Source organism: Ochotona princeps, chromosome 2 (genome assembly GCF_030435755.1).
Source record: "Ochotona princeps isolate mOchPri1 chromosome 2, mOchPri1.hap1, whole genome shotgun sequence".
Classification (NCBI taxonomy): domain Eukaryota; kingdom Metazoa; phylum Chordata; class Mammalia; order Lagomorpha; family Ochotonidae; genus Ochotona; species Ochotona princeps.
In genome coordinates this window covers 7671021-7688907 of record NC_080833.1, presented here as the reverse complement: position 1 = coordinate 7688907, position 17887 = coordinate 7671021, and the positions used below count along the sequence as shown (strand labels likewise).

At 54.9% G+C, this 17887-nt stretch overlaps 1 protein-coding gene across 1 annotated transcript in view; it reads left to right on the top strand.

The window, feature by feature from the left end:
• DHRS3 (dehydrogenase/reductase 3) overlaps positions 1 to 12810 on the top strand; it is a 31352-nt gene extending 18542 nt beyond the window's left edge. The window contains exons 2-6 of the mRNA XM_004596035.2: positions 4852 to 4995; positions 5521 to 5640; positions 5875 to 6113; positions 10268 to 10393; positions 12287 to 12810. Coding sequence (XP_004596092.2) covers positions 4852 to 4995; positions 5521 to 5640; positions 5875 to 6113; positions 10268 to 10393; positions 12287 to 12371 — 714 coding nt within the window. The 3' untranslated portion in view covers positions 12372 to 12810. The remainder of the gene's footprint in view (positions 1 to 4851; positions 4996 to 5520; positions 5641 to 5874; positions 6114 to 10267; positions 10394 to 12286) is intronic.
• Positions 12811 to 17887: the final 5077 nt, after the last annotated feature.

Below are 17887 nucleotides of genomic sequence, written 5' to 3'. Positions count from 1 at the left end.
TCACCCCAATGGAGACAGCTGCTTGCTGTGGGGCAGGTGCAGCTGCTGCCCGAGTACCTCGGGGAACACAGTGACCAGGTGCCCCCAAGGTGACCTCTGGTCCTCCAAACCCTTAGGAGCCCTGTGCCTTCCAACAAGCTCTGCAGAGTTAAGTGTTCCCTCCGTGGCCATGCCCAGGAGCACCTCTCACTGCCTGAACCAGACCCTGGGGACCAGGGCAAGCCCCATGGTCATGGTCCTGGGACCCATCTGAGCTGGAGGTGGGACGGGACAGGTGCAAAGCAGAGCATGTGCGAGGTGGCTAGGATTCCCCTTGGCCTCCGCTGACCTAGTCCTACTTGGGCGGATGGAGCAGGTGAATACGTGGATGAGCAGGTGGATAGGTGGGCCTCGGCCGGGAGGACATCTGCCTACAGCAGCCACCCCCCAAGAACAAATGTTTGTGCCATTTCTGACTCCATGGCCGGACCTCACACCCCTCGTCTGCTCTGCAAACAAGGCCTCCCTGGCACCTGAGGGATGGCAGGCACTCGCCCTTGGCCTTGGGTGGTCATGTGGACAAGTGATGAATCCTCACATCAAGCCCTAACTGTAGTTCAGTTGAAATAAATAAGGGCTGGAACCAAGTGGGGTTTTCAGACTGGACTTTCCCAGAGCTATTTTAGAGGTTAAGAGAAAACATTCCTTTTATTAAAATATTTAAAAATTTTCAAAAATTCTAGTGGTATGTCAGACCTGTTGGAGACCCCCCAGAATTTCTGAGTACCTTCCCCCGGCCGCCATTTGTATTCGTTCTGCTTAAATGGGAGCTCTGCAAACTCAGGGCTGTCAGTAGCAGCTCCTCAGGTCCACAGCGTTTCCATACCAAGGAAGCCACCTGCGTTCTGGTCTGATGTGATTGGACCTGCTGCCTGTCACTCATTGAAAATGTCCTCCCACAGCAGCCTTTGTTTTTTTTTTTTTAAGATTTATTTATTTTTATTGCAAAGTCAGATATACAGAGAGAGGAGGAGAGACAGAGACAGAAAAATCTTCCATCTGATAATTCACTCCCCAAGTGGCTGCAACAGCCAGTGCTGTGTCCATCTGAAGCCAAGAGCCAGGAACTTCCTCCAGGTCTCCCACATGGGTGCAGGGTCCCAAGGCTTTGGGCCGTCCTCGACTGCTTTCCCAGGCCACAAGCAGGGAGCTGGATGGGAAGTGGAGCTGCTGGGATTAGAACCGGTGCCCATATGGGATCCCGGGCACGTTCAAGGCAAGGACTTTAGCTGCTAGACCATCGAGCCGGGCCTGGCAGCCTTTGGTTCTTATGAGTAGCCTTTATGGAAGAAAAAAAAGCATTGTTAAGCTTTTGTATTTAAATTACTAATAAAAGTTTACACTATACATTCATTTGGTTAGATGAAGTTAACACAGATTGATAAAATCATAATAAGAAAATGGTTGATGTTGGGGCTGGTGTTGCGGCCTAATACATTAAGCTGCCCTCTGCAATGCCAGCCAGCATCCCATACAGGCACCAGTTGAGTTCATAGCCCCAGCAGCTCTACTTCCAATCCAGCTCCCTCCTAATGCACCTGAAAAGCATGGAAAGATGGCCCAAGTACGTGGCCGCTGCACCCATGAGGGGGAACCCAGCTATAGCTCCTGACTGTTGGCCTCAGCCTGGCCCAATTCTCGCCAGTGCCCTTTCACACTTTTTATTTTATGTTCATGTTTATTACAAAGGTGAGGATTTTGAAATGGGGCTCCAGTTAGGATGGAGAGAATCAAGGAAGGAGGGAAAGTGGATGAAGTAAATATATATATGAAAAAAGGAAATAGGGCCCGGCATGATAGCCTGGTGACTAAAGTCCTTGCCTTGCATACATTGGGATCCCATATGGACACCAGTTCGTTTCCCAGTGGCCCCACTTCCCATCCAGCTCCCTGCTTGTGGCTTAGGAAAGCAATCAAGGATGGCCCAAGGCCTTGGAACCCTGCACCTGCATGGGAGACCTGGAAGAAGCTCCTGGCTCCTGATCAGCTCCGCTCCGGCCATTATAGCCACTTGGGGAGTGAATCAGTGGATGGAACATCTTCTCTGTATCTCTTACTGTCTATATATCTTTCTAATAAAAATAAATATTTTTAAAAGATTTATTTATTTTTATTGGAAAGGCAATTTACAGAGAGAAAGAGAGACAAATCCTTCATTTTCTGATTCATTCCCCAAAAGGCCATGACAGCCAGAGCTGAGCCCATCAGGAGACAGGAGCTTCTTCCAGGTCTCCAACATGGGTGCAGGATCCCAAGGTTTTGGGCCATCCTCTATTGCTTTCCCGGGGCATAATCAAGGAGCTGGATGGGAAGTGAAGGAGCTGGGACACAAGTCAGCACCTATATGGGATCCTAACACTTGTAAGTTGAGTATTTAGCCAATTGAGCCATCACACCAAGCCCTGAGACAGTCATTTGATGTCCCTTTGAGGCCCTGATGAAGAATGTTCCAAGGATGTTACTTGAGTTGTCTTAATTATTCTGAGAAGTCACTGGCTCTGTTCCACCAGAGGTGAGAAATTCTCAGGCTTGTTGGCTGTCCTTGTCTGCCTGTGTGGTGCCCGTTGTAGAGCCTGGCCTGGAGTGTTGTTCAACCTGCCCTTCTTTCAATCCTTTGATGAGGTACTTGAAGTCTTCTTTTGGCTTAGATGAGCTGACTCTCTAGTCTTTTCTGTGCATCTTAGCATGCTCTCCATTTTTGGTCAAAGGTAAGCCACTGAGGCAACTCAGTCCTGTAACATGTGCTTTGGGGTCAGACCACATATCTATGTGATTTTCCCTGAAGTTGGGGAGCTTCCAAAGAAACCTCACCTGGGAAATCCTTAGACCTTGCTCTTATATGCACCAGCTGGTACAGGATTGGACTCAGCTTACCCTCTGCACCAACCAGGGCACGTCCTGGTGGGTGTAGCTGCCCGGTCAGTCCCACCCCTGGCCCTGGCTCTCATGTAATCTAGTGGGTGCTGCAGTTTAGCCCAGCCCAGGCCCACCTCCCACACGCACCAGCAGGTACTACAGCCTAGCCCAGCCTAGCTTGCCCTTAGCCTGAGCTCTTGCACGTACTGCCAGGTGCTGCAGCATAGCAGGGACATCCCTAAAGATTCCCTACCAGGCCCTCCACCAGCATGTGCTGCAGCCTAGCACAGTGTGACCTGTGCCCCACTCCCATAGCCCCAACACTTGCTGGCAGGTACTGTGGCCTAGCATGGCCCAGCCCACCGCTAACCTTGGCTTTCATGTACTCTAGCAGATGCTGCAAAGGAAAAAAAAAAATTAAAGCTCATTTTGTGTATTTGAATTACAGATGGGAAAGGGGAGAGAGAATCTTTCAGTTACTAATTTACTCTCCAAATGGTCTCAATGACTGGGATTGGAACCGGCCAAAGCCAGCAGCCTGGAACTCCATCCATGTCTCCCAGGAGGGTGCAGGAGCCCAAGTGCCTGGGCCGTCTTCTGCTGCTTTCTCTGGCACATTAGCAGGAGGCTGGAGCAACCAGGACTTGAACTGGCATTCATAGGGGACGCCAGCATCATAGGCAACGTACTAGAGGAAGAACATATTGTAGAGTTGGACATAGAATGAATTATTTTACTGGCTTTCTACGTTGGAGCTTCTATATTGGGTTTTCTTTTCTTTCTGAGGGAGAACTTTCTTGATAATTTTCAGAGAAAAGAAACACAGAAGCCACTGCTCGCATCCCGAAGAAAAGGCTCAGATGGCCCCTGGCTGACTGTGCCCCAGGAGTGTCCCTACCCGCATTCCTGCCCCTGCGGATGCCAACACTCCTCCCTCATGGCTCCTAGTCTTGCCCTGGTCATCAGCCTGGCTGCTTGTGCCAGCCAATGTGTCTGACCCACCACCTGCCAGGGGAAGTGGGACGCTGGCCACCAGGTTCAGGGAGACAGCCAGCCTCCTCCTGCCCAGCTCCTTGTGGACCAGCCGGTCTCAGAACCATCCTGACCCTTTAAGCATCCGCTGGCTGGGCCTGCCAAGGTCCCTGCTGGCAGCTATTCCCTGTGGGGCGCGGCAGCTGGGAGGCCTTCCCTTCTCAGCTGCCTACTGTCATCCTCCCTGCGGACACCTTGGCCTCCGTGCGTGTGGCAGTGGGAATGTCCCAGGCCTGGCTCCCAAGCAGGCCAGCTGCGCCCTGAGCGGGAGCAGCACACAGCTCTATTCTCACTTCCTCCTGCCTTTGAAGGATGCCTGGGATTAGACCGCGAGGAGGTGTTCTGCTAGGATACCTGGATAGGGAAGGACTGGAAAGAAACCAACTGATTGGCCATAAATGTGTCAACTTCAGAGTAGGCTTGTGTCCCTTTAAGAAAAAAAAGCAATCATTGTTATGAATCAGACACGCGGGTTAAGATGCCAGCTGGGACTCCCTGCCCCCACATCCCATGCTGAGTGTGCCAAGTCTCAACTTTGCTGCTCATGTGTACCCTGGGGGGAGGAGACAACTGATGATAGTTCAAGTTCTTGGATTTCTGCCATCCGCATGGGAGACCCAGATGAAGTTCCTAGCTTTCACCTGGCCCAGCCTTTGCGGCCATTACAGAGTAGACCCACAGACGGAAAACTTCTCTCTGTCTCTCCTTCACACTCTATAGCTGCTTTCCTAAGAAATAAATATTTTAAGTAAATAAAATGGTAAACAAACTTCTGTGAATCATAGGGTTCTTTGCTTTGACGATTTTATCTGGAGGTGGCAGCAGGAAAACCAGTTGTTCCCAGTGCTGGACCTGCTCACTCTTGTGTCCCTGGGGTTCTTGCTTTGTGACCACCTGCTCAGGGTTGTGCTGGTCTCCTTCCAGATTGTTCTCTGGGGCCGAACTGAGAAATGCCTGAAGGAGACAACAGAGGAGATTCGTCAGATGGGTGCCGAGTGCCACTACTTCATCTGTGACGTGGGCAACCGGGAGGAGGTATACCAGACGGCCAAAGCTGTCCGGGAGAAGGTCAGTGACTTGCTGGGATGTGAGGGCGGTGCCAGGCCAAGGACACATCCCACGGCAGCCACAGAGGGAGCTTGGCTGATGGCCTTGCGCAGGGCACCTGTGCGGACCCTTGCACAAAGTTAGCCCATTACAGGAGGGCTGATTGCCTGCAAGTGCAGTCACCTGTCGTCCTGTTAGAAACTTGCACCTTGTGAGTTTCTCTCCAGAACCCTGAGTGGATGAGCAGAGGGCCCATCACCTGAGAAAGTCCTACTGTTGAATTCACCTGCTTGGATGAGTCTCTGAACTCAGGGAAAAGAAACAGCACCCCGTTCCATGTCAAATGTAGTCCAGGCCATGAATTAATTCTGTTCTCAGGTCAACCTTGGAACAGTGTTAGTCCCCAGCTTGTGAGTAAATGCCAAAGCTCAAAGGGGAGCCCCCTGCCACCAGCTTCCTGGGGCCACGTGGCGAATGGTGCTGGGGCCAAGCCCACGCCTTTCCAGGCAGGTGCCCTCATGACCTGTGGCCCTTTATCCCCTGCAGGTAGGCGACATCACCATCCTGGTGAACAACGCCGCCGTGGTCCATGGGAAGAGCCTGATGGACAGCGATGACGATGCCCTGCTCAAATCCCAGCACATCAACACGCTGGGCCAGTTCTGGGTAACGGCATCTGGGACCAGAACCAGCATCAGCCGCCACGGGGAGCCTGGGGGGGAGGGCATGGGTCACCCGAGGCACAAAGCGGCCAGACCCAAGCTGTGGCAACCCTGGAGCCAACGGCCCCTGTGACTCAGGCCCAGGATAGCGCATCCCGGTGGGCCAGCCTCTGTCACGGGGCTGGAGGGGCTGGCGACAGCCGTGGTCTCTCCATGCTGACCCCTTGTCTGCCCTCAGACCACCAAGGCCTTCTTGCCACGCATGCTGGAGCTGCAGAACGGCCACATCGTGTGCCTCAACTCCGTGCTGGCCCTCTCTGCCATCCCCGGCGCCATCGACTACTGCACGTCCAAAGCATCGGCCTTCGCCTTCATGGAGAGCCTTACCCTGGGGCTGCTCGACTGTCCGGGCGTCAGCGCCACCACCGTGCTGCCCTTCCACACCAGCACCGAGATGTTCCAGGGCATGAGGGTCAGGTCAGTGGGTGGGGACCAGCCTGCTGCCCTGGTAGAGGGACTTCTGGGAAAAGGCAGCGGGAGATGGTAGCAGGTTAGGGCTCCTGTGGGCTCAGGGAGCATGTGTGTAGGCGACAGTGGTGCTGGCTTCACACACTGAATGACTCACCAGTAGATAGGGTGGAGTGGTGCTGCATGAGCCACGTGGCCAGGTCAGGTGTGCTGTATTGGGCCAGAGAATAGCAAAAGTATGATCTACACAATGTTATTCACGTCAAGTTCTAGGAAGATCAGACTCTGCTGTGCACCAGAGACCAGGCCAGACCAGTGGCCATAGAGCTTAGGAGGGAGCCCTGGGGAACATTCTAGACTTTTAGAAATGTTCGTTCTTCCTGACCTGAGCAGTGATTACATAGAGGTCAGTCAGGATGCCTAGGATATAGGCTTTGGATTGAAGGCAAATTATGGCTCAGTTTATAGCCAAGTCAAGGCCCGCACAACCATTCCTCCTGCAGGCCCACTTAACCAAGGAAAACAGAGGCCCCTGATATAGAGCCCACAGCCAGCAGACCCGAGACACAAGGAATGGCGCCCACCCTGTGCTGGACTGCGCTGTGTGACGTTGCACCTGCTTAGCCACGGCTCTGGCCTTCACCAGCCCACTGGGAGATGGGGTGATGGGGTCACAAATATTTGCTGAGGACAGAATGGGATCAGGCATGGGGTAGTCCTTGTGTACTCCATTGCAAATACCCGGTGAGTGGCACCACCACCCTGTGCAAGGCCTGCCATAAAAGTTCGATGAGAGTGGGGAAATGTCCAACAATGACTCACCCCATGTCTTTTGCATCCTGACAAAAAAAAGACAAGCTGCCTTCCAAACGCTGTACCTCAGCTGCCGCCAAGAGGGAGGACCACAGGGGAATCAAACAAGGCTGTTCAGCGCCAGCCACACCCCCGGGCCCCGGTGTGCAGCTTACTGGTTCTGGACCTAAGAACCGGAACCCAGCTGATTTCTGTTGTTTTGTTTTGTTTTGTTTTGTTTTTGCTTTTGTTTTTCAAGCTGATTCATACCCCATCACACCCAAGCCAGTGCCCAGCAGTGGGAATGGGCTAGCTGTGCTAGCTCTCCACACTTCTTTCCCATGCTCACCTCTCAGACAGTGGGAGCCGTGTTCTCTTGCTGGTTTGCTGGAAGAACCAGAGACAATGCAACTGAGGCACCTGGCACGAAGCCGTAACCATGGCGCATGCTCAGCAAGCATTGCTGCTCTCACTGCTGCCAAGACAGTCACCTGCACACACACAGGTGTTATGGGTGTCCCCAGCAGCCTGCCACATCCCCGGAGTCTGTCACAGGAGTGTGTGTTTCCACTGGCTTGCACGCCAGTGAGCATCAATTCTGAACTGGGAGGAGGCTAGACTGTCAGGCCCCACACCGGCTTACTCCCTGTGGTGGCTCAGTGGACATGTTTTTGTCTGAATAGACAGGAAGTGCCCAAGCCATGCTCCGGTGGCACCTGTCTTGAGCCTGGAAGTGGATAGGACAGCCACAGACCTAGCGTGTGTGTGGCCCTCACCTGCCAGCATAGCACCTCCTCTTCCTCATTTCCAGGCAGCCGCTCATCTCCCCAAAATCATTTTTGCATGTGGCCCATTGCGTGGGCCTTAACTGCCTGGGGTCAAATCCTAGCTTCGTGGGCCTGTTTTCTGTTGCTGTAACTGACTGACTGCTTTGGTGGTTGGTAAACAGAAGAAGTCTCTGCATTTCCAGGGGCTTGGATCCCAGTTCAAGGGGCCTCCTCTGCCCAGGGCTTTTCTTTTTTTTTTTTTTTTTCCTTAAGAGGGAGAAAACACCAGGGACAGAATATCCTTCCATTTGCTGGTTCACCCCCTCAGATGGCAACAACAGCCAAGGTTGAGCCAGGAGCTATGTGTAGGTCTTCCATGTAGGTGCAGAGGCCCAAGCACTTGGACTATCTTCTTCTGCTTCCCCAGGCACACGAGCAGGGAGTTATGTAGGAAGTAGAGCAGCCGAGTCTCAACCAAGAGCCCATCTGGGGTGCCAGAGCCACAGGCAGCAGCTTTACCTGCTATGCCCAGCACCGACTCCCCTGACTGGTTTCTTAATCCGTTAGTTTATGCAAGGAGCAGCCCATTACTGCAACAGAACCTTCGTGGCTCAGTCACCTCCCAAGGATCCCACCTCTGCCTCCCATGAGCACACAACTTTGGCAATGAACTTTGCAGAATCCTGGGGGTCACACATTAACACCACAGTCTCCACGGATAGGGACTAGTAATAGAAACCCTCCACCTCCGGGCTTAGATGAGCTCTCATGTGCAATTAGCCATGCCTGGCAAGTAGTGAGATGAAATGACCGTCACCTCTGCTTGTGCAGGTGCACCTGAAAGAACAGTGCTTTCTTAACCAGCTCTGAGTTCCTGCACTCAGATTGGGCAGCTTTTAGCCCTGTAGGTGGGAGCCTGTTTGGGACAAAATTGGTGGAATGCCCAGCAAGCTTGGCCAGGTGGAGCCATCACCACTTTCTGCTCCTCTGTGTGCCCGTTGCACCACTGTGCCACAAGCACCACTCCTGGTGACAAGAGCTAAGACAGCTCTCATTCCCATTTTACAGATGAAGAGACCGAGGCTACAAGAAGCACTGCCTTGCCCCAGACCACACATCTGAGCAGGCTTCATCCTTGGGTTTGTGCATTGTTAAAAGCTGTGGGTTTTTCTTCTACCCATCCCATCCACCGCAGATAGCCAGGAGAGAAATCTTGCCAGCGGATACTGCTGGGAACCTCTGTGTCAGATTCCCCTGCAGGGGTCTCAGTGGGAAGGGTCCCCCATAAGCCCACAGAGCCAGATTGATCCATTCTGGTCTCCCCAGGTAGCAGGTCTGGCCACAGGGCAGCAGGGGAACCCAGGCTGTCTGCCGCATGGTCAGAGCTACCTGGACACGTTCATGTTGCAGATTCCTAGAGACTGCACACACCCCACGCCACCCCGGGTCACGAGGCTCCAGGCCTCTGCGACAGAGGAGGAATGTAAGGCCACGGGTGTGTTCTGGGGACCCGTGCGGCTAAACTCCTGCCAGGAGTCCAAGAGTGGCCCCTTGCTTGGGAATGACATCAGAGCCCGTTGACTCATCACCCTTAATCTTGCCGCTGCCAGAGTGGCTCACAGGCCCTTTGTGGGATTTGGGGTTAGAGCCAGCAGCAGCAGCAGCAGCCCTGTACCTACAAGCCCAGAAGGGCAGGCAGAGCAGTGAGTGGTGACCAGGGAATGTTCTGGAATTTGTGTGGGCCCATCTAAATCTTGGGTGTCCCACTTGCTCTCTGGAGCCTTGGCCGCTTTATCTGTAAGTTGCAGAGTATGATTCAGCACAGGTCTGACACGTGGGCACTTTCACCATCGTCTGGGTTCAGGATGCCTCGCTGTGGGGCACGGAAAGCCCTGACATTTGCTCATTCCCTTGTTCACGCATTACTCGGGGTTTGAATGGCTGCATTACAAAAATAGTTGTGAATCTGGCAAGCAGGGCAGAAGGCAGAGCCCACCTCGGGTTGAGGACACATTTGGGATTTGGCAGATGCCACCCCGCAAGAATTTACCAAGCACCTGCCATGTGCCAGATGCTGGGCGCATAGCAGGGAGCGAGCCCAACCTGGCCTCAGCGTAGAAGAGACCTTGACAAGGGGACAGCAAACAAGCAAGACCGTGCTCAGCACACAGATGCCACCAGGGAATTGAGCAGGGGAGGAGGTCAGAGGTCATTGGGATGGTCGGGGCTCAGATGCTCACCAGTTCCCACTGGGAAGAGTGGGCCAGGCTGTGGGAACTGCTGACAAAAAGGACAGAAAAATGTGCTGGTCCCACATGAGGAAGAGGAGGTCAGAGCCTGCAGGAGGGGAGGCTGCACTTGACCCCATGAGAGCCCCTGGCAGGTGTCACAGAATGGACCTCTCAGTGTGCAGGCTGGCAGTCCTTGGTTGCTTAAGGGAGACACCCTGCAAGCCCAGAGCACCCGTTCCCCTCACTGAGGGCAGATGTAACACAGACAGGCCCGGGTTGTGAAGGTCCCAGCGTCAGCCGGGCTGCGGGGAAGCTTCCAGCAGAAGCACTCATGTGGCCGGGGGCAACCCACACTGTGTCTTCCTGGGTTCAGGTTCCCCAAGCTCTTCCCGCCGCTGAAGCCGGAGACGGTGGCCCGGAGGACGGTGGAAGCCGTGCAGTTGAACCAGGCCCTGCTCCTATTGCCATGGACCATGCACATCCTCATCCTCTTGAAAAGGTATCTGACCGGGGGTGAGCAGGGGAGGGGCGCGGCCATGGCTCCTTCGACCCCCGGCCCTGGTGGGGGAGAGGTGGCAGGGCAGAGGAAGCCTGCAGGATCCATTAGTCTTGCCTGCTGTGGGTGCATCTGCCGCCCCAGAGGGCACTGGCTCTCAGCCTGGGGATCTTACACATCGCTGAAGAATGCCAAGACCTTTTTTATTCTGGGAGTCATGGCAGTCACTGTGACCTGAAAACTGAAGCTAAGAAAAAGAAAAAGTATGTATGTGTTGGCTTACCTCTATGGCTATTCATTCGTAAGTAACAGTAGCAAATCTGTTATATTAGCATAAATGTACGTCTTTATGGCCAGAAAGTATATTTTGTCCAAAACAATGCAGTAAGGAATGGCAGTTAGAGAGGGAGGGAGAAAGAGAGAGAGAGCTCTTCCATCTGCTGATGAACTAACTCTACAAGCAGCTGCCAGGCTTCGGCTGAGCCAACCCAAAGCCAAGATCCAGGTGCAGCATCAGGTCTCCCACGAGGATGCAAGGGCCCACACACTTGGGCCATTGTCTGCTGCTCTCCCAGGCCACTAACAGAGAGCTGGATTGGAAGTGGAAGAGCCTGGACCAAACTGGCACTCATATGAGATGCTGGTGTCTCAGGCGGGAGCTTCACCCACTGTGCCACAGCGCCAACCCCTGCTGATTTACATATCTGCATATCCCCATTGTCTGCTTCAGCTGAAGACACCTACATTCCCGTATCTGCTTCTGACTTGAATCAGCTGGCATGCCCTGTGATGTGCAGCTTCTGGAAAATTCTACCATGTGTGCACAAGAACCCCAAAATGAGAAAGACAGGCAGCACCTCAGCATTATTGGAAGAAGGGGTTGGTCTCACAGACCCCAGAAGAGATTTCAGGTACCCCAAGGGTTCCTGAATCACCCAGGAACCCCAAGGCATGGCCACCCGACCACCACCAGCCTTCAGAGAGCTTTGCCTCTGTCAAACCAAAGACTCAGAAAGACTCAGAAATTGCCAAGGCACCAAAGTGGTTCAAACTACCTCGAGGAGGGGGCTGCAAGAGAGAAGCATCCCACAGAATTTGTTCAGCATTATGGTCCTTGTCTGGTTCTTTGAAAAGGCCAAGTGCCGTGGTATAACAGGTTAAGCTGCTGCCTGTTCTGGCATCCTATATGAGCAGCAACTCTAGTTGCAACAGCTCCACTTCCAGTTCAGCTCTCTGTTAAGTCTGGGAAAGCAGTGGAGGATGGCCCAAAGCCCGGGCCCCTGCACCCATGTGGGGGACCCGGATGAAGCTCTTGGCTCCTGGCTTAGGCCTGGCTCAGACCTGGTCATTGCAGCCTTTTGAGAGAGTGAACCAGCAGATGGAAGATTCCCTAATTCTGCCTTTCAAATCAATAAAATAAATTCTTTAAGTGGGGGAAGGGGACAGAAATGAAGAGATAGAAGGAGAGTGCCCATCCCACAATGCCCTCGACAGCCAGGGCTGGATCAGACGGAAGCCAGGAGCCAGGAGCCTCCTCTGGCAGCCCAGGTGCCATTCAGGAGGGCAAGGTCCTCTTACCCAGTCACCTCCCGGAGGCCCCACTCCCAACACGTGCCAGGGCATTACGTTTCAACATGCATTTCAGAGGCGACCCAGCGCCTCCAAACTATAGCAGGTGCCCAGGTCATGGCTTGGGGCATCTGTGCCCCGCCCACTCCTACCTGCACAGAGTTCATCCACTGACTTGAGAGCCTTTGCTCTGGAGGGGTGGGCACTGGGGTTTTGGGGGGAAATCCTGGCATGTGGCTCAGAGAGGGGAGAAGCATGCTTCTGGGGTTGCCACCCGAGCCCCCCGGCCCAGGCTGACCTGCTGCTTCCCTCCTCCCCGCTCCCCAGCATTCTGCCGCAGGCTGCACTGGAAGAGATCTACAGATTCTCAGGAACTTATACCTGCATGAACACGTTCAAAGGGCGGACATAGAGCAGGAAAAGAGACACTCGGAGAGCTGTGGGGGAGCCTGAGGCGGCCTGGGCACCTGGGCACGCGCCCACGCGCCTGCCCCCCGACACACTGCTGCTGGGTGAACAGGACCGCTCCTGTCACCAGGGAGGAATCCGGCCACCCATGCCCAGCCGGCCCCAGGACCTTTGCACAGGACTGACGGGTATAACTCTGACCCCCATGGGGTGGCAAGAGACCAGCCAGCAGCCGCCTTGTCACATTGGTCCATTTCTGTCTGTAGTCTGTTGTTCAGTTGCTTCTTGGCTGTCCCCAGCATCAGCAATGTGCAAAGACTGTTTCTGGGAGCTTCTGTCCCCACTCACATCTGCCTTCCCCTCCAAAATCCACTCACCCGTTCATCAACCTACTGCGCAAACTGGTTGGAAGGCAGGAATGACAAATAAAAAGTTGGCTTTTGCGAGTGTCTTGGTTCAAGTCCTTGGGGGAAGTTGGGAGGAGACCAGCAGTAACCACAAAATCCAATCTTGGCTAAAGATACTTGATTGGCTCAGGGTCACCAGCGGCCAGGAGTGGATGAGGGGACAGAGCGACACTGGAGCCCAGGGCAGAGGGAAGCGCCTGGTTCTTGCCTGGCTCTGCCCAGGCCCCATTCCAGATGTGCCCTCCATGAATTCGTCTGCAGTCAACTGGCCACAGCACCACCCTGGTCCTGCCCTGTGCCACCAGCCAGCGGGCCACCTGACTGAGGAGCACCCGCTGGCTGCCCAGCACACACTGGGTGTTGTGAGCGGAACAGGGCCAAGAAGTCCACTCAGTACCACCACGCAGGATACCGGGATGTGGCTTAGACACCACACGGAAAGGCAGGCACCAAGGGGGTGCAAGAGGCCCTGTGTCCCCTGGGTTGCAGGAGACACAGGTGAACTAGCAAAGCAGGAGAGGTTCGTGGCTCCCTGGATGTCGGGTGGTACACTTGCAGCCAGTTTCCATAAACCTAACTTTGGCCGGCAGCAGACAGGTGGTACAGGCTTGGAGAGGGGAGCAGGCAGGGGTTCCCCAGGGACTAGGGCAAGGTCAGCAGCCCCAGATTTTCCTGGGACAGGCACGACCCAGCCCCAGGTTGTGCCCCAAGGACCAGCCTCAGCTCCAGGCAGCACCTGTCCAGTCCAGATGAGGTGTACAGGTGCTGGCTCAGCACCTCTGCCCGAGGTGCTGCAGCATCCTCTCCAAGCCTGTTGCCCCCCAAATCCTCAAAACCCACCCCTTGGGGCTGCTCTGCAGACAACCCCAGCTACGCCGACTCTCAAGGGTGCCCAACAATGAAGGGTTCTGTTCTCAGCATGTCACCCTGCACCCCGGGGTAGTCAGGGAGACAACCCTGGAATAGGCCTTGGCACAGCTCAGCTGCCCCAGCCACTGCACACTGGAGTTTCTGCCGGAATACAGTGTGCATCACGTCCACGCATTAGCCAGCCCCAATCTTGTGACCAGCCCCACTGGGCACCACAAGAACCCTAGACCCATTGGTAGGGCAGCTGGCCGTTTTGAGTGACGGTGCAGTCCAGTAGCTGCAGGCCAGGAAGAGTTCATCTTTGGGTCAAGGATGGAGGAGAGTGACCACCAAGACACAGACCCAGCGTGATAGCTCAACGGCTAAATCTTCACCTTGCACATGTCAGAATCTCATGTAGGCACCAGTTCGTGTCCCAGCTGCTCCACCTCCCATCCAGTAATCTGCTTGTTGCCTGGGAAAGCAGTGGAAGACTGCCCAAGGCATTTGAGCCCTGAATTTATATGGGAGACCTGGAAGAAGCTCTTGGCTCCTGGCTTCAGGTCTGCTCAGCTGCGATCATTGCTGCAATCCGGGGAGTGAACCAGTGGATGGAATATCTTTCTGCCTCTTCTTCTCTCCATAAATCTGATCTACCTTTCCAATAAAAATAAATAAATCTTCAGAAAAAGAGAGAGACTGATGATTGTGGGTACACACTCCATTGTGAACCTGCCAAAGGAAGCCCATTTCCCAGACGGGAATACGGAGTAGGAGCTGGAATTGGACATCTGCTTCCACTCGCACCTTGCTTCCCGGCACCTCACTAGGACCTTCCTTCTGACCTTAAGGACAGGTGTTCAGCCGTGCGTTCCCACCTCCGTTGTTGCACCATGGCCTGGCTGGGGCCCCGGTGGTGGGGCCTGTCCCTGAAGAGATAGGCTGCGAACACAGAGGTGGGCCAAGCGGGCTCCCGTCTGCGGCGCCCCGAATTATCTCACCATCCTTGAACCACAGGTATGCAGGGGTGTTTGGGACACTGCATTTGGCCTTCAGGCCGGGAGTGAGCGAGGGTCCCTGCGCTCTGACCAAGCATGGAGGGAGCAAGGGCCAAGCAGGCCTCTCCAGCCCCTCCCAGCGCCCCTGAACCCCGCCCCGGAGGTGGCTCTGGGGGGTAGGGGGAGGCCTGGTCCCACCCCACTGCTTCCCATCCACCAGGAGCTTCCAAATCTTTCTGGATCTTTTCCCAGAGGAACAAGGGAAAGGCCTTGGGCAGATTCCCAAGAGGCCGCATTCTCACCCCTTGCTGGGATGGCTTGGCGGCTGCCTGGAGAGTGAGTGTGCAGAGCTAATTATGTTGCTGCGCACTCAGCCGAGAGAGAGAGAGACAGAGAGAGAGAGAGAGAGAGAGAGAGAGAGAGAGAGGCACTGAGACAGAGACCGAGAGAGACACAGAGAGACACCGGGCCTCCTAGTCCCAGACAACTGGATCGGGGGTAGGCACGGAGCCCAGGAGGCACCAGACCCAAGCCCCATCCTGGCCCCGTCCGCAGCACTCGAGACCCTGCAGCCGGGCCAGCAGTGAGGAGCTGCGTCCTGGGCCCAGCGTCCTCCAGGAAACAGCTTCTCATCTTCCCGGGCCAACATGATGCCCGGGAGGGCTCACTGCAGAGGGCCGTGTGGGAGCTGGGACCACCTGCACACAAGCACCCCTGCTTCAGACAAAGCCGGAGGTAACACATTTCTCACAGTGTCCAGGCCTCTGCAGATCCACCCGAGGCCCAGATCCAACCCGGACCCCAACAAAGGCCAGCAGACTCACCAGCATGTGGGGGCCCCGGGATCTAGAGGTTCGTGTCTTGCCTTTGCCACCTCCTGGGAAGGACAACACCTCTCCTGCCCTGCAACATGGAAGTGATGCTGTGCCACCTTCTAGGGCTGAGGTGAGCATTCAGTGGGAGCCAGACATCAGAAAGTTCTAGAAACTCAAGGGCTTAGGTGCTGGCAGCACCCAGCCAAGGACCTGCACGCCCCAACTCCACCCTTGGGGTGCCTGGTGTCACCACCAAAGCACCTGGGATCACCACGAGGGTATGACTTCCTTCATCCTTCGCATAGCTCAGGCAACCCCAGCATGGGTGGTGGGTGGTGGGGCACAGGGCCCCCAGCAGGACATGCAGAGCTTCCAGGGGCCCAGGGTCTGCTGCTGCCCCAGGGCACAGCCTTTGTGCAGGGCACTTCTCTGGCACCTCCCACCACTGGCAGCTCTGCACAGCCCCTCCCTGTGCAGCGCCCAAGTGTCCCGGTGGCTCAGGAGAGAGAAATCCAGCCATTTGTCCGAAGGTGCTGCTGCTGGGCATGGCACCATCCGTCTGCCTGCCCCTCCTGGGGGCACCCTCATGCCGTGCTGGCCACCAGGGGCTCCTCCCACGCAGCCCTGTCCCATGCACCCTGCCTGTAAGCCCCGCTTCACGTGGCTCCTGGCCAAGCTTCTGCATCCCCTGCTGCTGGTCGGGCATGGTTGTCAATTTTTTGTTGCATATGCAGGAGACAGCTCTACGGAGATGGAGCTTACACAGCACAGCACCTGCCCAGTGAGGTGTGTGGCTCAGCGGTCCTGGGGCTCACTACACCCCCGAGCAGTCCCTGTGTGCCCCCAGCTTTGTCCCCTGGCCAGCACCAGTCGGTCTGCCTGGGACCTGGCCTGCCAGGGAGCCCTCAAGTCACACAGTGGCCGCCTCTGGCGACTTGCACTCACCGGCTGTGTTCAGAGCTCCTCTGTGTGAAAGCATGAGTCAGACATTGCCCCTTCTTGCTGCCCCCATGGTATGGCGCTGGAACCGTTCATCTCTCCTTTCCGCTTCCATTGGTGTTTTTCGTTTTATGTGTAAGACACTGAGGTGTGGAGATTGAGACAGACGCCCACCACAACCTGGGTGGGGCCATCCAGGACCCAGGAATTAGGGGCTCCATTCTGCTCTCCCTCATAGGTGACAGGGAACTATTTGGATCTCCTAGAGGGTACATTAGCAAGAAGCTAAACCGAGCAGAAGGGCTCACACCACATGCTCGGCTATGGTGTGTGGGTGTCGCAAGGGGCAGCTTACTGCTGCGCCCAGTGCCCACCCCATCCATCATTTTTTTTATTGTTTACTTAAGGGACCTGCACAGTGGTACAGCAGGCTAATCCTCAGCCCTGTGATGCCGTCATCCCATGTGGACCCCAGTTCAAGTCCCAGCTGTTCCGGTTCTGATTCAACTCCCTGCCATTGTGCCTGGGAAGGCAGCAGAGGACAATCCAAGGCCTGCGGCCCCTAAACCCACTTAGGAAACCTGGAAGAAGCTCTTGATTCCAACTTCGGATCGGCTCATCTCTGGCCATTACGGCCATCTGGGGAGTGAACCAGCAAATGAAAGACCTTCTCTATCTCTCCTCTCTCTGTAAACATTTGCCTTTCAAACAAAAAAGTGTTTTGAAAGGCAGAGTGTTGGAGAGAATGGAAAGGTTGGAGCTCTTCACTCTCCAAACACCATAACCAGCAAGCCTAGGCGAGGCCAAAGCCAGGAGCCCAGGGCAGCTGGGATTGGTACAGAATGCCTGATACTGCAAGTGGTGGCTTAACCTGCTGTGCCCTAATACTGGCCTTCCAATCTTGTTTTTTTAAGGTTTATCTTGTTTATTTGAATTCCAGAGTTAAGAAAAGATAAAGGAAGAGCTGAAGAAACAGAGATCTTCCCTCCACTGGTTCAGTGCCCCAAATGACAGAGCTGGGCCAGGACACAGCCGTGAGCTTCATCCGGATCGCCTACGTCAGTGCAAGGCCATCCTTTGCTGCTTTCCCAGGAGCAGTAACAGGGGGATGAGTCAGAAGTGGGGCAGCCGGGACTCGAACTGGCATCCATATGGGATGCCAGCACTGCAGGCAGCAGCTTAACTAACTGTACCACAGCGCTAGTCCAGTCATCATTCTTTTTTTTTTTTTTAAGATTTATTTATTTTTATTGGAAAGGCGGATATACAGAGAGGAGGAGAGACAGAGAGGAAGATCTTCCGTCCAATGATTCACTCCCCAAGTGAGCCGCAACAGCCAGTGCTGCGCCAATCGGAAGCCAGGAACCAGGAACTTCCAGGTCTTCCACGCGGGTGCAGGGTCCCAAAGCTTTGGGCCGTCCTCGACTGCTTTCCCAGGCCACAAGCAGGGAGCTGGATGGGAAGTGGAGCTGCCGGGATTAGAACCGGCGCCCATATGGGATCCCGGGGCAT